Consider the following 22,404-nt stretch of genomic DNA (forward strand, 5'->3'; position numbering starts at 1 on the left):
ATGTTTCCTGGGCACAGACTTGATCTGTTACCCTTCATGGAAGTGGGACCTCATCGTTTGGCTGTCCTAAGCCCCCACATCAGTGCAGATCCCCCAAGCCACCCCACTAGTTTAAACACACACTTTCCCAAAGCTTCAACCTTGTGGGCACTTTGATTTATAATTTACTTCTCCAGGATCACATGATAATTAAAACATATATAACAGACTTTACAATGATTTCTAACATTATTACTCATTATGTTAGATAGCACACCAGAGAGAAAAATCTAAGTAAAAATAAAATACCTATGTGCTGTTCCCTGCCTAAGTTTCCTCACCACTCTTGAGCCTTTTTTGGGGATTTGATCAGAGTACTCTCGGGCAGGGGTTCTGTCTTCTTTTTTCTGAAGCCCCCTACCCCCAACATGCTATAAAAACTCCACCGCCTACCTGTATCACAACAACTCTTTTTCTGCATATAAAAGCCAGGGCCGGCATTAGGGGGTAGCAAGCTGGGGAATTGTCCAGGGCCCCATGTCCTAGGGGCCCCTGTGGAGCTATCTTGATCAGGCTTTGGCTTCAGCCCCAGATGGCAGGGCTCAAGGCCCTGAGCTTCAGCCCCAAGCAGCGGGGCTTCGGCTTTCTTCCCTGGGCCCTCGCGAGTCTAATACTGGCCAGCTTGGTGGCCCCCTGAAACCTGCTTGGGATCTCCCAGGGGGCCCCAGACCCCTGGTTGAGAACCGCGGCTCTAGGGCATGCGTGATCCTACTTCTGCACAAAGCTTCTCTGAATCGTCCGTGAGGCAGTGTCAGTGTCCTGCAGCCAGCTTCCTTCTGCTCTCTCCCCACATTGATCAATGATTTTTGTACTAATATAGCCTAATTAATATCCAAGCATTTGATGTAAATGGAAATACTGCTTGGCAGCATATATAAATGTTCAATTTTATTACATCTGATACAAAATAATTAGCATAGAGTTGTGAAAAACTGAGCTCTACTGCTTTCCTTGGATGATTGACTTGGTATATAAGAGTATATGAGAACTGGATTGTTAATATATTGTTTGGAACAAAACTTTTACTGTGGTACACTGATAGAGCATGTAAATGTAACAGCTAGCCTCCAGACTGCATTCTTTATTCTGTATAGACCTCAACAAATTGTCTCTTTCAGTGGATGGAACAGTTTAAAAATGAGATGTTATCTGAGACAGACCCTCGCTATCAGGTAGTGAAAAAAGTTATTGGTCATCTATCTGAAAGCAACCAGGACATCCCGCAGGTCTCGGAGTTCAAGTGGGTTATCCATGTGGTGGAAGAACCAGGCATAAATGCTTTTGTGCTTCCAGTAAGTAAAATCCAAAAGCAAAGGTAAGCAATATTGAAGAATGCAACTTGTTTACACAGTTCCTATGCTATATTATGATGTGTTTTTTCTTTTTGCTCACAGAATGGACAAGTATTTGTTTTCACTGGTTTGCTAAATGCGGTGTCAGATATTCACCAGCTCTCTTTCATTTTGGGCCATGAAATAGCTCATGCTGTATTGGGACATGCAGTAAGTACCTCTTTTTAAAAAAACAAACAAAAAAAAACCAAGTTAATATATAAACCAAAGTCTCAGGCTGCTTCCTCAAACTGAAGAAAGAATTTGGTTTAAAGGTTGACTGTCCTGATCCTGCACATATTACTGTGCCATTTTAATCAATGTTCTCACTATACCTGCTAGTGAATGTTGGCAGGATCAGTCTCTAAGAGAGGCTTCCATTCCATTACAAAATAGCAGTTAGGCTTTGACCCTGAGATATGCAGGCTTTGGGAGTTGCAGGTGCTCACCACTTTATAAAATTGGGCCCTTCGTCCTTCTAAACATGTTGAATCCATAGATATATTTAAAATGTCTTCTAAATTACATGGTACTTGCAGTTCAGTAGCAAAGCCCTAAAATTCCATAGTTAGTTTTTAGGATTGTTGGATAAGTCTTCATGGGACCTAAAGTCTGACTCCGTTTGCAGATAACTGAGTGTGCTTGCAAATGTGAACATGTACCACTTTGCATATATCCCAAGCCCTAATGTGTTCATGGATGAACTGGTAGTTTATCACCAGTTTTCATGCACAAAACGGGTATAATAATCTTTCACATTTTGCAGGTCCAGCTTTGAAAAAACAGGTTGGGAATAAAATCTTGGCCCAAGTTGTTGTAGATGAAGATATGTTATCCATACTGCTGCTTGTCGAAACAGAAAAATCATGTCATTATAAGGTGTAGCTGCATCTGTACCCAAAATCATTCCTTTCTTTTAATGCAACGTCTGCAGTCTTTTATATCTGTACTTTCCCATCCAGTCTCAAAACCCATAAACTTTCAACATAAAACTCCCCATAACTTTCCAAGGTTATTCTAGAGCTAGGTAAATAGCTCTCAAAAGCATTTGCAAACAAACCAGCTGATTTGTTTCACTGGCACCTGCAAACATTTTGGTGAACAAGAAGATTCATGCCAGAAGTGCTTGTTGTTATTTGAACAGTTAAAAATATTCATGGCTAATTTTGTGTAGGAAAAAAGGGAACTTATCCTCTTGTTATAAAGCCTCAGTCATCCAATCAGAACCCGAGTTACCATGTGACTTAGGTAACCAGTTTCCTGGAGTGAATACCCAAATCTCGCACAAACTGTTCACTAAGCAAAGAAAAGAATTGTGACCCACGCAACAGATTTGCATATGATCATATACAGAAAAAGGGCTAAATTCATCTGAAAAATAGTCATGACTAGTAGTTTTATTAGTTCTAATTCATGTAGTGGAAAGTTGCAACTGTGATTAGTGCATTTGGGGAACAAATGTAACAAGGGATAGCAGTATTCCCTTGGGGCTATTACTTGGGAGGGAGAAGTTATGCTGAGTTACCCCTTTTTGATAGCATTGCACCTATGAAAAGGAGAACAGAGAAATGAGAGCTGCAGGTTTTGAGAGAGAGAAACAACAGCTCTAACTATTGGAATAGCTTTACATTGTAACAGAATTGAATTTAAAGATTAACATTGGCAAGACTGATGGAATTTGGGAGGAAGGTGGTCTTAGCGGTTAGGGCACTAGCCTGCATCTTGGCAGATCTGAAGTCAAGTTCCTTCTCTGCTACAGATTCCTTGTGTGAACTTGGGCAGGTCACTTAGTCGCTCTGTGTCTCAGCCCTCATTTGTAAAACAGGGATATACTTCCCTACCTCACAGAGGTATTGTGTGGATAAATATGTTAGATTGAGAAGTGCTCATATTACAATGATCAAGGACTGTAAGCTGGTGGACCACTCACTGGCCAGTATGTCAAGTAAAGCTTCCGACAGCAGAAGAATTTCAGTCCATTTTTTTCAGGGATGTGTTTGTCGCCAAAATAGTCCAACACAAATCAAAACAGAAAAGCCAAGTCTGGATGCCTGACTTCTTCTAAAGCCTCATCCACATAAGGATCCTGTCCCTGCCCACACACTTTCTGTCTTCAGCGAGGCTGGTACGGAGAGCCTGTTTCTAGTCTTTTTTTTCCCTGTCACTGGGTCTCTTGCAGATGCCTATGTGCTCTCTGTTGCTTGTTGGTCTTTTATTTGAGGACCAGGTTGTCTGCAGGCTATCACCTGATACCTGGCCTAAAACCTCTCGCCTAGGAGACAGCGAATTATTCGCAGTTGGGGCCAAGTCCTCTTTTCTTAAAGGGTTATCCCATTCTGTGATGGCATATACGTACCTAAGATAGAAAAGAACTATCTTTCTCAAATTCAGAAATAATGCATGCAAGCAAGATCCAAGGGTAAATTATTGAAAACTTCACTGTTTTTGTTTTCAGGCAGAGAAAGCCAGTCTGGTACATTTCTTGGATTTCCTGTCACTTATCTTGCTCACTATGATTTGGGCAGTCTGTCCTCGAGATAGTTTGGCAGTTGTAGGCCAGTGGATCCAGACCAAGTTGCAGGAGGTAAGGTGGAGGCAGTGGTATTGTTGTACTTGCTTCATTTATTTAATACCTGGTTCAGTATGCTACGCACTGTGACACTTTTTCTATAAGTGCAGCTGAATATACTTTCTACTATTATTCGGGTAAGTTATCATTTCTTAGTCATTTGGAAAACATTCCATTTGTAGTACTGGAGTATGACTGTGCCACCCAACTCTGTGTGTAAGAGGGGAGAGCTAAGAATTATAACTGTATAATCAGGATTTGGGTTTTTTTGAGGGAGCTGTATTTTTATAAATTTCTAATATTTCTGCTTCATCTGATGCTGTATTGTGACTTGACCCTTGTAATATTTCAAATATTTAGTAAAGAATTTACTGTTTTTAGCTTGGGAAGAGCCCAATTCCAAATTGCGTAGCAGAGGGTCAGCCTACAGAACTAATCTACAGCATATTAGCACTTGTGAATTAGAACCTCTGGGATGTTCAATATCCTATTTAATCTTAGTTTGCTTTTTCAAAATAATTGACATTTGAGGTACTATTTTTCTGCATTTGACAGCTGTTTTCTTTAGTTTGTCAGAAAGAATTATGTGAAATGACTGTGCTTATGGATGTTTGTTGTTGGTGGGAAACAGGCTTCTAATTTAACAAAATTCAGGATCTAAATCCAGTTTTAAAGCCAATAGCGGACTATAAAGAACCCAGTGAAATGTATGTAGTCCCTCCAACATAAATACCAATAAAATAAAACTTGGAGTTTGTGTGCTGCCACATTCTTCCTGGTAACTAATTCATTGTGTGCGTCTGCCAGTTATTCAGCTACTTCTTATGTAAGTTTTTGGGGGAATTTTGCATATGTCATAACATTTTTATCAGCCTTGGAATAAAGACTCTTATATTGCCTGTGATTCTTTTCCTGTTACCCAGTGGTTCTTCAAAACAAATATAACCAGTCTGTACTGTAATATCTACCCATCAGTCTGGGAGCTATAGGCTTTGAACATAAATTATTATAACAGAGGCTGGATGTTTGTAGAAGCATCTTAAAAGCCAGCACTGAATGCCAGCAAATGATCTAAAGACCAAAGTTTGAGGAAATGTTGAGTTATTGTGACTGGACTCTGACAAAAGCCCATTGTTTGGTCTCTGAGACCTAGCTCCCTGTCAACCTCTCAAACTTGTTTCTTGCTCTTAAGGCCTTTCTCACGTTTTGCGGTATCATGACATGCGCCTTGTGGGATTGAATTATGTCTTCGACCAAGAACGTATATTAGATTTATTTTCCGACCCCTACATCAGTAGTTTTCTGTCCTGACCTTCTCTGCCCAGGGCCAATTTTTTATGCTTGCACTACAAAAGCGTTCTTGTCCTTCAGTGGTTGGGATCTCTTACCCTAGCTATAACTCCAGATAGTTTCAAATTCTGACTCTTGGCTTAAGTAAAATAAAATTTATTCAACATGGAATATGGAGAGAGACAGCTGAGGTAAAAGCAAATTGCAAAACTTTATTCTACAGTCTAAGGCTACTTCAGAACTAGTTGCATAGGGAGAGAGGCTTTTGTTAAAGGGAAGTTTGTTAAAAGCACAATCTTTCATCCTGGATTCAACCATGTCCTTGCAAAATCCTCCTGCTCCCGCTCAGCGTCTAGCTCTGATACTTACCAGAGCGTTTTTTTCCCCCTTTTTTCCCCTTTTTCTCTCTTCCCTCCCCTCCCTATTCTCTAAAACATGGTTTGTATTTCCTGAGCTAACTGAGGTGTTGAGATTTTTAAGGTGTATGGGACTTCCTCTTTAACACACATAACCATTGTCAATGTCTGTAAATCCATATCAGTCGCTCTGTTTAATTTCCGTCAGGTAGTTTTGAAGGGAGAGTTGGCAGATCTTCTCTTTCATTCCAACATGTCTATAAGTTTAAAAAAACAACAACACATAATCAAATCATTTGTCAACGGCTGCAGGTATTCATCTGTCAATTAAATGCCTTGAGGCCCATCCACAGAGCTGCTTCAGGTGGCTACTGCCGAGGCTTATTAGGCAGAAGCAGAAAAGAAAATCTCTTTCTTAACAAGGTTGCGTATTCTATTTGAATTTTCCTATCCCTGTGGCCTCAATCCTTCCTCTAAAGTACAGATAGCAAGTATATAGAACTTCCACCAATTTTGCAGGGCAGGCATTTAAGAAAGCATCTCCTGTAAATTAAGCAAAATTTGAGATAATCATTGGAACACAATAAATATGGAATACACTGTTTGTTGCCATTTTTAGTAATTCTTCAGAGTATAACCGTAATTGGATGGGCAGTACTGAGATGTATTTTAAGTCTAACGGGGACACCATATTGCTTGGTGGCAACAGATCCAGAAACATTCTGGGGATAATAGAGTTTTAGTGCAGATCCTTGTAGTGTTATACTCCCCCCTACCTTGCATCTCCTTTGTTCTATACAGCAGCCATTAGAAAAACAAGCATCCAGAATTCATTAAAATTTCTGCAAGTGATTAAGATAACTTTCAGCTCTCCCACCCCTGTTTCGGTAAAGAATAATCAAATTTCCTATCTCTCAGACTTGTATAGCTTTTTATTTTGGGGCGGGGGGGGAGCTGCGAGATAACCTCCTTGATGCCTAGAAGCCCCCGACTAAAAATTGCAGTAAAATCACCAAAACAAAAAATAACAAGTGACCATGATGAATAGATGAGAAACTGCCTGTTTGTAGAGCTTTACTCAAGTCAGTGCTGCAAGTGATCATCTTGTCCATTTGTCAGACACAAAATAGAAACTGGGAGTGTCATGGCACACACAGGTGATCCATCAAGCTTATTATCCTCCCTCTTTTTTATTAATGGTGATTCAGAAAGATATGAAAGACCACACACACCTAGAAGAATCTCCTGTCCTCTAAATGATTGTGTGCTTCTCTGTACCTGGGGAAACTGTTCAATGAAATGGAAGTAAATATTCCCTATACGTATTTGTCTCAAGTTTTCTGTGTTATCTTTCATTGCAATATCTAGACTTGGTAAGAAAGGCTTCGGTGTTGGGATTGAACTGTCCTCTCCTTCCTTATAAAACATGGAATTTGCTTTTATTTACTCTGAGAGGATCAGCTTGGGTTGCCTTATATTATGTTTCCCAGACCCTTCGCACAAACACAAGCCAATATATTGTGACAGGGTCGGGCCAGATGGCTCTAGGAGAGTAACAGAAGGCAGATATATTAGCCCCAGGCTAAGTAGGTCCCTTTTCCCTGGGTAAGGTAACAGAGAAGGTGCCAGAACAATCAGGAACCTTCTCGAGACAATTAAGACAGGCTGATTAGAACACCTGCAGCCAATCAAGAAGGTGCTAGAATCAAGTAAGGAAGGCTAATCAGGGCACCTTGGTTTTAAAAAGGAGCTCACTTCAGTTTGTGGTGTGCGTGTGAGGAGCTGGGAGCAAGAGGCGCTAGGAGCTGAGAGTGAGAACGCGGACTGTTGGAGGACTGAGGTGTACAAGCATTATCAGACACTAGGAGGAAGGTCCTGTGGTGAGGATAAAGAAGGTGTTGGGAGGAGGCCATGGGGAAGTAGCCCAGGGAGTTGTAGCTGCCGCACAGCTGTTCCAGGAGGCACTCTAGACAGCTGCATTCCACAGAGTCCTGGGCTGGAACCCGGAGTAGAGGGCGGGCCCGGGTTCCCCCCAAATCCTCCCAACTCCTGGTTAGACACAGGAGGAGTCAACCTGGACTGTGGGTTCAGAAAAATGGCCAAGCTGAGGGCTGCCGTGAAGCTCCAAGGCGAGCAAATCCGCCAATAAGCGCAAGACCCACCAAGGTAGAGCAGGAACTTTGTCACAATATGTATCCTATTCTTGTAAAGCTTTTTTGGGGAGAGGGGGGTAGGGTGGAGTGGGAGACATACAGACATCCTAAAAATAATCCAAAAATGCCTGTCAGTTTACATCTCTGTAAAGATGCAGGAAAATTTCGTTACTTGGCTCATTTTACCTAGATTTGCTGAATAAAACAGGATTATCCATGCTGCTTCAATAAAAGAACTAGTGCCTCGGTTTCCTCATGGTGTACAAGTTGCCAGGCCCACTTCCTTTATGCTCTTCTATTGTGACAGTTACTGTTCTAGAACACTTCTTTCCTGATCCCAAATGCTTTCCAGCTCTTACTCATCCAGTGATGGAGGTGAAAGAACCCTGCAATAAACTTGTAACGCTCCCTCTCTCTAGCTGGAATTTCCCAATTGATACTCAGCTCAGAGAGTGATGTCATAATGCCTATAGAACAGGAGCAAATTTCACTCAGAACAGCAATCTGCTTCAATAGGGCATGTGAATCTTTACTGTAACCTGTTTTACTAGCACATGACTATGTGAATCTTCATAAGATGCATATTCTAGAAGATTGGAGGTTGTATAACTGGATCTTTGCCTGGCAAAACAGTGTCTTTGTGCAATGTCATTTACATCACTAGGGTTAATGGAGTGGGAGCAGGCCAGATTAATATCTTCATCTCTTGGATTTCTCAAGGAGCATTTATGCCCTGTATTGGGAGTATAATCATGAAGGGGCAGTGATCTCTTTTATGGTTTATGGTAGTGTCGGATACTGTGGACTGTCTTGTTTACTATACCATACGTACTTACCCTCAGGTATGTCATACAAGGCTTAAAGACACAGACAATTTAAAAATCCCATTTCTCCCTGAAACTTTTACCTACTACAGTTACAAGCAAAACCTAAAATGACATTAATTCAAAGATACAATAAAAGTTTGTCTCCTGTTTATGCATAATCCGTTTGTTTCCTCTGTTTGTGTGGATCTTCCACACAGCCATAGGGGAGATAAAACACTTTTTAAAACAGACAAATGTAATCGTAAATCCACAAAATTGATGTGGTTAGGAGGGGCATCACATCCTTGGCTAGTACCTGAACTGCCTTTACTTCCCTTTCTAAAATTGACTAGCTAAATTAATAGTGTCCCTTAAACTGCTTTTAAAATGCTCTGAGATCAGCTAATGAAAGGTGCTTTAGAAGTGCATTTACTCCTTTTCCTTGAGAAATATGTAAATTTCCCAGGTGAATACATGGATTGAGTTCTGATGGAAAGAATATACTACGCTAGACAAGGATTAAAACTGCTTACTTGTCATATATAGGTAATTAATATAATGATGAACCCCTCCAGCTTTTCTTATGAGCAGGTTAGAAAATATACAAAATGTTAATGACTTCATAAATCGGTGAAACTAAGAATTATGATCAAGGCTTTGACATGTTTCTCTTTCAGTTTTTATTTGATAGGCCATATAACAGGACACTGGAGGCTGAAGCTGACAAAGTTGGACTTCAGTTTGCTGCAAAGGTAACTAAAATAGGTTCTTACTAGCCAAATAGTTCTTCTGCTTAATTTATTATTGGAATAAGTTATTTACAAATGACAATTCATGGACAGGTAAACTTTAATTTTGCAATCTAGGAATCCCCCAAATTTTAGTCAAATAGGTGTTTAATGACATTAAGGGAAAACATAATAGTTTACTAGTCAACTGGAAAACAAAAGGGCATTTTTGCTAAAAGTATAATAATAGTGGAGCTCATAAAACTGGGTGTCACTAACTTATTCGTAAACAAGTGAAAACCAAGAAGTTCCCTATCATAGGTAATATACATGGAAGTATGTCTGGCAATGTAGATTAGAAACTCCATCCATTGGCTTTTGATATACAGTATTTTACTTAGCTTCTGTCTGTTACAAAAGTTATTGAAGATTGTTTTACTAATCTGTAGTGCACTTGAGTTTCAGTATATCATTATCAGAGTAGATAATGTAAGTAAGCAAGAGTGGTTTTAAATTTTTCTGTATTGTGATTGATTGTATCACTAGAGATATGATAGCTAGTAATTATGGTTTATATAATGCATTATAACTTAAAATTCAGATCAGTTTTTTGTTTGGTTTCAAGATTTAAAATAAGCATAGTCGTATTTTTTCAGTGGTGTCAGTTTATTTATAAATCACTTTTAATATATCATCTGCTTCATATGTGCAAGAGATGGGTTTCATACTTCTATGTGGAATTTAAATGATGCGGCTCCTTTTTAACATGAGGCTTTAATGCTCTTTGTAAAGTACTCATAGTTTATTTCATAATCTCTCTACCAATTCACCCTTTTATCCTTAGAGGGATTTAGTTAATAAATTAAGCAAGACCTTTCGGCTTTACCTATCTAATTAGTGTTTTTGGAGCTAAGTTGGATAACTATGTCAACAGCACCATCTAGTGCTAATATAGCATAGTAAGAGAATTCTGCTTTTTGCAGTTTGACCTTTTTGAATCTTCTATCATTCTGAGTTTCTTATTTCCTATAGTTGAGATTGCACTTTTATTTGTGGTTTTAATAGGTTACAGGTGAGGACATAGGTCTCGGAAATATATTTAGGGAAAAGGTAATTGATATCTAGCAATCTGGGGCAAAGACCTCATTGCTTTGAAGCATGTAGTGGTCATACCAGAAACTAACACCAGATGATGACACACACACTTTTAATCCTTCTGCTGCAGTAGGGACATCTCCTTTTAACACTAACTTAAGAAGACTTAGTACACACATACATACACACACACTTCTAATATCACACGTGATTATAGTCTCTAGAAAATAATTCCTTAATAAATAGCTTGTTACCTTGCACCTAGGCTCTTTCTTCTGCGTTCTGACCACTAATCCATCTCTAACAAAAATATTAACATTCCAAATCTTCGAGCAGTTTACTGCAAACTTTTATTTCTGACATCTTTGAAAGGAAGATGCTATGGTAAGTGCCTTACAAACACTGACACACAGAGGTTAAAGCAACTTTCCCAAAATAGTACAGCAAGAATGTGTCTGTCATGACTAAATCCAATCCTAATTCCTACTTTTGTTTTTGAACCACTAAAATGTGCTTTTTTGTACACGAGCACCTAATAATGAAGACAGTGATATGTACCTGACTCATGAGAATTTTCTATAACTTGGGTGCCAGTTGCATTTAGTCCCTGTTATAGTCATTCTCATGATCCATTTTCCTCTGAACTTTACCCTACAAGTAAGTTTTCTGAAGTTAGAGTTAAAAAGAAATGTCCCTATCACAGCAGCAGGATTAAGAGAGAGTGTGTCATTATTTGTGTTTGTACACATAAACACATCTAATATCGCACATGTGATTATGGTTTCCAGAGAATAATTCCTTAATTACATAGCTTGTTGCCTTATACCTCAACTTTCTCACCAGTGTTCTCACCACTAATACATCTTGAACAAAAATATTAATATTCCAAATCTTTGAGCAGTTTATTGCAAGCTTTTATTTTAAAAAACATACAAAAACAAAGATACATAGCTATTCCTTTTTTCACATGAAAGTATAGCAGGAAAATGCAAGTATATAGAGGCTGTGGTGTAAGACTTTGGTCTTATATAAGTGACGTTTACTGTTCAATATCTCAGACACTCCATATCCATATGGGAAGATGAGGTTCCTAATTTCCAGCTGTATATATCATTAGTTTTTACTTGTGGCAGGTTACAAGAGATCATATGTTCACAGAATTTCAGCATAGTGACTTACTGAAGAAACATAGATAATTTTTAGATAATATACACAAATATACTAATCACATTGATCTTTACATTTAGACACTTGGAAATATTTATAGTATGGATGAGCCCCAAATTTGCTAGGTGCTGTACAAACAAATAGGAAGAAATGGTCCCTGTTCCAAAGACCTTACAATCTAAAAGCAAAGGGATGGGGGTGAGGGAAGTGGTGCAGGGTTACATACATACATACATACATACATACATGTAAGCAGGGTGGAAAAAACAAACAAATACTGTTGTAAAATATGAGACCCAAACAAAACCGGTTTTATTGTCATGAGTTTTGAGAGCAACTTTTAAAACTAACTCATGGCTTCCATGCTCACGAGAAATTTGGTCATCCCAAATTCATGCTAATAATACCCCTATACTGAATCCCACACGCTATCTCATACTGTACTATCAGGGTCTGCTGGCTGCACAGTCAAGTTTGTTTACTTTCCTACAGCCACCTATAAATCACTAATAATATAAACAGGCTTCATGACCGTAGCATTCTGTCCTCACTTAATAAACCTTGTCTGACTTACTCTCCCCTGGTACCTCTGCCCTCATAGCTTATATTTTGACTAGAGCACTTTTTTGGCATTATCTTTATGCTGCCCAGTGGATGGTGGTGGTCCTCTAAAAACTATTGAGTGCTCAGTGTTTCCCTGAAGTAGAGAACAGCATGGGAATTGGGGGGAGACAGGAATAGCTGAAACAATCCCCCTCCCATTTGCCAGCCAGCAGCTGAACAACTTTCACAAGCACCACCCACCCAAAAAACTCATCTGCTGTTGTCGTTGACCAGACATATTCTTGCCATGACCTCAATCCACTGTCCTTTGGCTGCTTTGAAGGTCCTGGGTGGAGAAAGTGAGACCCCCCTGAAGTAAATAAGATAGCCGAAGTACCTACAGTATTACTATAGGAAACACCTTAAATTCTGAATTTTACTACAAATATTTAGCTAGCTAAGACAATTGTCACTTTTGTTTGACAACCATTGCTCCATACAGCGTATTCAGATGTGATTTTCTAATAGCTATCTATATTTACACTCCAGGACACTTTAACAAATTGATAGTATAGTATGGGTATGCCCCAAATTAACTAGGTGTTAAGACCTCTGACTGCACATAAACTTAAGATTTTTTCATCAGGCTTTTTATGATGATCGGAGTTCCTAGGCATTGTGTTATCACAATATAAATAATAGATTTCCTTGCTGCAGCTTTTTGTGGAAGTAGTTTTCTGGTAACTCTGTTTCCATCCCTTCTGTATTGCAACTGTTACCACAGTTCCTTCATTATCGTCATACTGCTGTGTAAAGTATTCCCAAGGTCAGGTGCTTAAACCAGATGGCATTCCTTTCACTAACATAATTGTTATCCACCGTACACATGTGCACACTTTGCCTGTTTCATATACAGTGTTGTTTCACTTCTGTTTCTCATAAAGTCATTACAAAAACAAAAAAATTATTCCCAAATTTACAGGAAAAATAATCCCTTCATTTTCCATAGTACATGGCATTCATCTTTCTCTAAAGCATGAACATTTACTCTGCTGCCACTTGTGCAGTTTGCTGTATTTCAGAGTATATGACAAATTATGCCAGTGATGCAGCAATAGCTCTGCTTATTGAGGCATTTTAAATTTGCCCAGTCATAACGTGAGGCAAACTTCAACCCTTATCTTATAAACTATTCAGGCTGGCATCTAGATTGCTGTGAAAGATGTGGCTGTTGGGTTTTTTACTTCTTTGGTTGGTGAATCTTATCCTTCTGCACTTTATCGGTGACATACCTTTTGGATGCTGTTTTTCTGGGATGGGAAATTAAAAAAAAAAAAAAAAAAAGAATTAGCATGGTCATGTTTGATACGGCAGGTTACCTGTACTTCAAAGTCTTTCCTATTGTCACAAGCACTAGAAATAGCACAGCAGAAGGTCCTCTGAGTAGAAGGCCAAAAAATCGGGTGTTACACCTTCCCTTCATTCTCCTGCAGAAATTCTCCCCGGTCTCTGAGCTTTCTCTAAGGGCATTCTGGTGGTTGATGTTTTCACAAGTACTGAGGTGGAAAAAGCGACCTTCTCTCTGTAGATTTGTGTGAATCTGCGAGGGTGATTAATTTGTTCTTCTGAGGTATTATGCGTAGCAACTGTTACTAAAAGAAGAAAGAGTGCAGAGCTGTTTATGGTAAATTAAAACAAAGTGAAATATAGAATAACTTCTTTTTCTGTTTAACCATTTCTGTGCCTGGTTCCCCTCTCACTAACTCTGTGTAATTTAGGAGTAATTCTATCAAAGTCAATGAGTTACACAGGTGTGAATGAAGTATTGGGCCCAGTGTGTCCTTGAAGTGTACCAGTCTTCAGTCCTGAGAGACTTCTCATCTTTTCTGTAACTGTTTTTCTTTTTTTTTTTTCCCCCCCTGTAGTTAACATCAGGGTTGAATCTGGCTCACTGAGCATGACCTGACATTCCCACCTGTCCATTTTCTGGCTCTAGTGAAGTAGTTTAATTTTTTCCCTTAAAGTTTCAGCATTTGTTCTAGTCCATGTACCATAACTGTACCATAGAATCTTGAATACTGCGTGCAGTTCTTGTCACCCCATCTCAAAAAAGATATAGTAGAATTGGAAAAGGTGCAGAGAAGGACAACAAAAATGATTAGGCATATGAAATAACTTCTTAGGAGGAGAGATTAAAAAGACGGACTGTTCAGCTTAGAAAAGAGATGACAGAGATAAGTCAATAAAATCATGACGGGTGTGGAGAAAGTGAATAAGGAAGTGTTATTTACTCATTCACGTAACACAAGAATCAGGGGTCATCCAATGAAATTAATAGGCAGCAGGTTTAAAACAAACAAAAGGAAGTACTTCTTCATACAACACACAGTCAGCCTTTGGAACCCGTTGCCAGGGGATGGTGTGAAGGCCAAAACTGTAACAGGATTCAAAAAAAGAACTGGATAAGTTCATGGAGGATAGCTCCATCAATGGCTATTAGCCAAGATGGTCAGGGATGCAACCCTACCCTCTGAGTGTTGCTAGCCTCTGTTTGCTGAAAGCTGGGAGTGGATGATAGGGGATGGATCACTGGATGATTGCCTGTTCTGTTCGTTCCCTCTGAAGCATCTGGTATTGGCCACTGTTGGAAGACAGGCTACTGAGCTAGATGGACCACTGGTGTGACCAAGTATGGCCATTCTTATGTTCATGTGAGGGATGCAGTCAAAGGAGCTTTGGAGAATTCTAATTTAAAATTATTCTAATTTAGAATTATAGTACAGTGATATTTCCTTTTTACTTTTAGGCTTGTGTGGATGTAAGAGCAAGCACTGTGTTTTGGCAGCAGATGGAATTAGTAGAGACCATTCAAGGGCAGCGTAAATTACCAGAATGGCTCTCCACACACCCTTCTCATGAAAACAGAGCTGAACACTTGGACCGGCTTATACCAGAGGTGAGCAGAGAATGTTGAGAGAAGTGTCGTCTTCTCCTCTCCCCCCCACCCGGCAAAAGGTTGTTAGAACGTTACTTTAGTGTTGATTTATGAGCTAATTTCATAGCATCACATTTATCTTGCCCTTTTTCCTTGCAGAAACATTCCATTATAAAATACTAACCTACTCAGGACTTCCATTAGGTGAAGAAAAATTAAAGCAGCATAGGTAAAGTGTAATTACTCTGTAGGCTTCTCAGCTATCTTCAGATGAAATGTACATTGTGATTAAGATTTAACATTTTTGTTTTGTTAATGGCTCTTCCCTTTAATAAATACAGGCTTGACAAAGTAACTTAGGTCTTCTGTGGCATCTTGTACCTGTGCTGGAAACCAGAAGTCAGGTTGGGACACTAAGGCTTTGTCTGCACTACAGACCTTACAGTAGCACGGATGTATTGCTGCGCTGCTGTAAGGTCTCCTGTATAGTCCCTTTATTCCAGCAGGAGAGAGCTCTCCTCCTGGCATAATTAAACCACCCCTAACGAGCACAGTAGCTATGTCGTCAGGAGAGTGTCTCCTGCCAACATAGTGCTGTTCACGCTGGCGCTTTTGTCGGTGGACCTTTGTTACCCCGACTGATAAAAGCTTTACCAACAAAAGTGCTTGTGTAGACAAAGTCTGTGTTCTCTTGTTTCCACTTCCTTTAGCTACAAGTCCTAGGACCTAGGTTATCACACAGAGTAAGCCATGCTTCCCCATTTTCTCTCACTGAAGAGGGCATGAACAGCTTTGCCTAAGAGTGATGTCAGATTCCCAGTAAAAGGTTTCTTAATATCCATAAAAAGAAAAGGAGTACTTGTGGCACCTTAGAGACTAACCAATTTATTTGAGCATAAGCTTTTGTGAGCTACAGCTCACTTCATCGGATGCATACTGTGGAAAGTGTAGAAGATCTTTTTATACACACAAAGCATGAAAAAATACCTCCCCCCACCCCACTCTCCTGCTGGCAATAGCTTATCTAAAGTGATCACTCTCCTTACAATGTGTATGATAATCAAGTTGGGCCATTTCCAGCACAAATCCAGGTCTGGGGTGGGGGGCGGTATTTTTTCATGCTTTGTGTGTATAAAAGATCTTCTACACTTTCCACAGTATGCATCCGATGAAGTGAGCTGTAGCTCACGAAAGCTTATGCTCAAATAAATTGGTTAGTCTCTAAGGTGCCACAAGTACTCCTTTTCTTTTTGCGAATACAGACTAACACGGCTGTTACTCTGAAACCTGTTAATATCCATAGTAATCATGGGCCTCTGTAGATTTTGCAGCTTGCTTTTGTTTTTAGTTCTTTTTAGCTGTTCCATCACATTAGAGAGCCAGTTCTACCCCACTCTAAGGAAATGGAGCTAATTCTCACAATTGCACATCCATCTGGAGTCTGCTTTTTGTTCTTTCTTTCAAATGTCCTCTAATAGGAATGCCAAGTAGGTAACTGCTTGCGGATCCTCTTAATTTGCTCAATTACCCAACCACTGGTGGCTGAACCAGAAAGCCCCCATTACCCAGGTGTCAGCATTGTAGTTGAAAACAGTTCTGTTCTGAGTGATCTAGGCTGTGTTCCATTATCAAACAGGGTCCTCTTTCTCCAGAAATATAGATAATTACATAGGGCATTTTTTAAAGCTAAGTAAAGGCTTTCTGTCTGCTGTTACCCTTTGCAGCAGCAAATCTATTCCAGTCACAACTCCTCTTTTTCCAACAAAATGAGCTGCTTTTTGAAACTTACTACTTCATCCCAAAACAAGTGATTGCTGCATATTTTGTACAACTAGCTAGCTATCACTTGCAATCTTTTCCTGCTGCCAAGCTTGACTATTGGAGATTTATTAGCCTGGGGATCATAAAAATACTCTGTTTCCATAGAACTTTGAGAAAGAGAAGACTTTCTTTCAATTGGAGAAAGTGCAAGTAGTGTGCTAAATGACGGCATAAGCCAAAATAGTGGTTGCGGGTGGGAGATTGAAGGATATCTAGACAGCTTCTTTTCAAAATAACCTACCCTGCTTCACCAAAATAGCTCTGTGGTCTTTAAGTTGTGAGCAGATTTTAATAGGAATGTTATAAAATCCTGTCACAGTGGCTGAAGTGGAAAATGAAGATGTGTACAGTGTTCTTGGAGCCCTCATTATAGATAGATCAGTACCAAAGGAACAGAGATCATGATTTTTTATTTTTTAAATACAAGTACCAGCTGGCTTCATAGAATCATAGAATATCAGGGTTGGAAGGGACCTCAGGAGGTCATCTAGTCCAACCCCCTGCTCAAAGCAGGACCAATCCCCAACTAAATCATCCCAGCCAGGGCTTTGTCAAGCCTGACCTTAAAAATATCTAAGGAAGGAGATTCCACCACCTCCCTAGGTAACACATTCCAGTGTTTCACCACCCTCCTAGTGAAAAAGTTTTGCTAATATCCAACCTAAACCTCCCCACTGCAACTTGAGACCATTACTCCTTGTTCTGTCATCAGCTACCACTGAGAACAGTCTAGATCCATCCTCTTTGGAACTCCCTTTCAGGTAGTTGAAATCAGTATCAAATCCCCCCTCATTCTTCTCTTCCGCAGACTAAACAATCCCAGTTCCCTCAGCCTCTCCTCATAAGTCATGTATTCCAGTCCCCTAATCATTTTTGTTGCCCTCCACTGGACTCTTTCCAATTTTTCCACATCCTTTTTGTAGTGTGGGTCCCAAAACTGGACACAGTACTCCAGATGAGGCCTCACCAATGTCAAATAGAGGGGAGCGATCACGTCCCTCGATCTGCTGGCAGTGCCCCTACGTATACATCCCAAAATGCCATTGGCCTTCTTGGCAACAAGGGCACACTGTTGACTCATATCCAGCTTCTCGTCCACTGTAACCCCTAGGTCCTTTTCTGCAGAACTGCTGCCGAGCCGTTCGGTCCCTAGTCTGTAGCAGTGCATGGGGTTCTTCCGTCCTAAGTTCAGGACTCTGCACTTGTTCTTGTTGAACCTCATCAGATTTCTTTTGGCCCAATCCTCTAATTTGTCTAGGTCACTCTGTATCCTATCCCTACCCTCCAGCGTATCTACCTCTCTTCCCAGTTCAGTGTCATCTGCAAACTTGCTGAGGGTGCAATCCACACCATCCTCCAGATCATTTATGAAGATATTGAACAAAACCGGCCTGAGGACCGACCCTTGGGGCACTCCACTTGATACCGGCTGCCAACTAGACATGAAGCCATTGATCACTACCCATTGAGCCCGACAATCTAGCCAGCTTTCTATCCACCTTATAGTCCATTCATCCAGCCCATACTTCTTTAACTTGCTGGCAAGAATACTGTGGGAGACCGTGTCAAAAGCTTTGCTAAAGTCAAGGAACAACACGTCCACCGCTTTCCCCTCATCCACAGAGCCAGTTATCTTGTCATAGAAGGCAATTAGATGAGTCAAGCATGACTTGCCCTTGGTGAATCCATGCTGACTGTTCCTGATCACTTTCCTCTCCTCTAAGTGCTTCAGAATGGATTCCTTGAGGACCTGCTCCATGATTTTTCCAGGGACTGAGGTGTGGCTGACTGGCCTGTAGTTCCCAGGATCCTCCTCCTTCCCTTTTTAAAAGATGGGCACTAGATTAACCTTTTTCCAGTCGCCCGGGACCTCCCCCGATTGCCATGAGTTTTCAAAGATAATGGCCAATGGTTTTGCAATCACATCCGCCAATTCCTTTAGCACTCTCGGATGCAGCGCATCCGGCCCAATGGACTTGTGCTCTTCCAGCTTTTCTAAATAGTCCCTAACCACCTCTTTCTCCACAGAGGGCTGGTCACCTCCTCCCCATGCTGTGCTGCCCAGTGCAGTAGTCTGGAAGCTGACCTTGTTCGTGAAGACAGAGGCAATAAAGACATTGAGTACATTAGCTTTTTCCACATCCTCTGTCACTAGGTTGCCTCCCTCATTCAGTAAAGGGCCCACACTTTCCTTGACTTTCTTCTTGTTGCTAACATACCTGAAGGCTTGCAGGCTGGTAGTGAATTACTGCTTGGTCTGGTGCAGGACATTAAAATCTAAGAGCAAAAAAAGTTTTCTTATGCCCTTGGAGAGCGTTGGCATTTATTTTATCACTGCTTGATCTCTTGTAGTTTGCCAGGTGGAGTAACCCTTCCTGCTTTCCCCAGCCCCTGAAAAGAGCAGCCATCAGGCAGGTTGGGTGGGGGAGGTCTTGAAGTCATCTTCCCCCAATGATATTTGAGGAAGAGGAGCAGAATTTGCATTCCACCTCAAACATGGGTGGAGTGGGGTGGGGAAGCAGGAGTAAGGGCTTTGTGCCCTCGAGAAGAGTTCAGTGGATAAGTGGAGCTGATGCACAACAGCTAGAAAGAATTATAGGTAGAGGTAATAATTGGTTCTGTTTGAGCTGGTGCCCGTTTCTCCCCAATCTAGAGAACTGTGTGAGGAGCTAGAAGAAAAATGGGAATGTTGTTTTCAGTGCTAGTCTATTAAAGCCAGGTTTTATTTACCAGCAACAGCTTCTTGTTGCAGCATTGCCGCACTACAGGTGTCCATATGATATGCTCAGTATTGTTCAGACACCAAGCAATGGAAAACAAGATACACTACTGGGAAAGTGTGTGAGTAAATCTCTTGGAAGGTTTATTTGTTATGGTAACATGAGGCTAAAGAGAAAATATACTAGCAGTTATACTGGGAGTAGGCAAAATTCAAAATGGGGATGGTGAACTCTATATCTGTATTCATTTTTTGACGGTGCCCCAACTAAAGTGGCCCTGCCAATTGTTACCTACTACTCAACCATTCAGATTAGAAATTCTTTTCCAGACAACCAAATGGCAGTGAAAGAAAACAGTTAATTTTAAAGGACACTTTGATAATGTTACTGTGTTTCTTAGCATACTTCCTGAGCAAGACAACAATAAATTGCTCTGCATTCTCATCGTACCATAGGAAAGGTTTTTCTTTAGATGATGACATTGCACTTTACAATGATGTGATCCAAAGCTATCTCAGGGAATGAAATGTCTTTAGTACTAGAAATCTGGAATTGATCATTCTTAGTCTAGAATTGCTTACTGTATCTTTTAAGGCCCAAAAACCTACATTGTTTGCTATTAACTTGAATGATTTTGTTACTTTCTAAGATAGTAAGACAACTATTAGTGCAAACCAGCTGCATACAGACTGACAAAAGGAGCCATTAGAACTGTATTTTTTTTAAATCTATAAATAATTTCATGGTTAAGTTTGTTTTATATACTTAGAATTATCTGTTATGCTTAGGATACTTAAAGTATGTAGCCTAATTATTAACATAAATTATAATAGTAATTAGAGTGCTTATATGGAAAATTGGAGAACAGATACATACATCAACCTTTTGTCATTTAATAGTATAGCCATTTCAAAATACTTTCACATGATGACACAGTACAGCATTTTGAATATGTACATCATAACTTGCCTTTGAGCAGGATGGGATCTGGGTCTTATAGCTGCTTCTATTATTATGAGGGTAGTTTAGAGAACTTGTACTGTAACCCAACATGAAAATTGCATCTGAAATGTAGAACTCCAAATACAAATATTCAAAACCTATAACATGTATTTTATTTAAATTAACTTTAAATTTCCAAGTAATAAAATTGGAAGCTTGATTCTGCAACACAAACTTCAGTGTTCTACGTTTTGGTGACCAGTTTGTCTAATATCCATTATATTTGCCCTCTTTTTGAGCTGCCATACTGCGCACAGTCCTTGGATATAGAACAGTCTCTTGGAGGGATATGTAATTCTGTGCAAGTTTTTTTTTTTTTTCCCCTTCCTTACCCCACCCCAATCCTCTTTTCTCAATCTTGTGAGTTTAGTAAAATCAGAATTGGAATGCGTAAGTGACTCATGCTTGTGAATTTGTAATTATTTAGGGTTCTCAACTATAGCAAACAGATTATTTGAACATAAAGGAAAACGTGAAGTACAAGAAAATATGTACAAGCCCTGTGTATATACTATACAAGCACTGTTCATTTTCCAGGATTTCATTTTGTCTGTGACATGAAGTAAAGGCAAATATTTTACCAGCTAGTGTAATTGAATTGGCCTCTACATTTTATGAAGTTAACAAGCTTGACAGTAACATTTTCTAAATGAGAGAGAGAGAGAGAATACTGTACTTAGAGCTGACACACACACGAGTGTCTACTTCAGGCCCAGAACAAATAGGCTGTTACAAGAGTGCTGTTTTGAGAGATGATAGTTTTAGAAAACATATTAGAAAAAAGGTTATTTTCTTTCACCCGCCTCCCCTGGAATGTCATTGTATCCAATTGCTGGTGAAAACCTTTCAATCTATGATGGAAATGCTAAAGCAACTTGGACACATCTTTTCCTGCAGCTTTCCCTTTAAAGGTGGTTGTGACAGCCATGGAGCTGTGTAACATAATTATTGAGAGAGACTGTATTACACTGGAGTAATGAAATGTTTACTGCACACTTAGACTGCTTTTATTCCAGGAGGACGGTTGCCAAAAAGGGAGTGACCCCAGGAAAGGACACTCCCCGCTCTCCATGCACACTTGAAAAACAATCCGGTTTTGTGGATCTTACATTCTGCCTCCAGCAAGTCATATGCCTTGTTTTGCCAAGGCTGTGAAATAGGGGTATGTCTACACAGTCCACAGAAGCGAGCGCCCCAGCTCGGTCAACAGACTTATGCTAGGGGGGCTCATGCTAGTGCTCTAAAAATAATAGTTGGCAGCACTTCGATGTTGCAGCTTGGGCTCTCAAACACGTCCCCCCTCTCCCCCTTCAGAGGCCGAGCTTCAGCCCAAGCTGCAACGTCAAAGTGCTCTCTGCACAGCTATTTGAGCACTAGGGAGAGCCTGGCTAGCCTGAAACTGTCGACCCAGGCTGGGAGGCTCGCTTACAGCAGTTATGTAAACATAACCTAACAGATCAAAGGGCTGTAATCAATTAAAATGTGATTTGGTCTTGGGGAAGAGGGACAGTAGGGGGTGATCAAAAGGACTAAACAGCTCTTAAAGAACTCTCTCCCTGAGGCTGAGGGAGAGAATGGTTTGAGCTAAGGGAATGAACTGACCCCAGAGGCCTTGGTGGTCTGTAGGAGAATTATGCCTACCAGGATTCCCATGTGGAAGATGGTTTCATACCTAGATATGTGTACAGTCTGTTTGATTGTTTTAAGAACTGTTTTTTTCTGAAATGCAATTGGTCTAATAAATAATACTTTGCATTAAAAGGACTGTCAGATCACTGGGTACCACTGTCATTGTCAGTCCGTTAGTAAGGCCTTCTGAGGTAATCACAGTGGTAAATTGTATGCCTTT

General features: G+C 40.2%; 1 protein-coding gene across 2 annotated transcripts in view; it reads left to right on the forward strand.

The window, feature by feature from the left end:
• OMA1 (OMA1 zinc metallopeptidase) overlaps nucleotides 1-22,404 on the forward strand; it is a 32,268-nt gene that overhangs the window by 4,215 nt on the left and 5,649 nt on the right. For both annotated transcript variants that reach the window (XM_074961655.1, XM_074961654.1), the window contains 5 exons: nucleotides 1,158-1,331; nucleotides 1,434-1,541; nucleotides 3,826-3,954; nucleotides 9,222-9,296; nucleotides 14,884-15,033. In XM_074961655.1, coding sequence (XP_074817756.1) covers nucleotides 1,158-1,331; nucleotides 1,434-1,541; nucleotides 3,826-3,954; nucleotides 9,222-9,296; nucleotides 14,884-15,033 — 636 coding nt within the window. The remainder of the gene's footprint in view (nucleotides 1-1,157; nucleotides 1,332-1,433; nucleotides 1,542-3,825; nucleotides 3,955-9,221; nucleotides 9,297-14,883; nucleotides 15,034-22,404) is intronic.

Source organism: Natator depressus, chromosome 8 (genome assembly GCF_965152275.1).
Source record: "Natator depressus isolate rNatDep1 chromosome 8, rNatDep2.hap1, whole genome shotgun sequence".
In the NCBI taxonomy this organism is placed as follows: Eukaryota; Metazoa; Chordata; order Testudines; family Cheloniidae; genus Natator; species Natator depressus.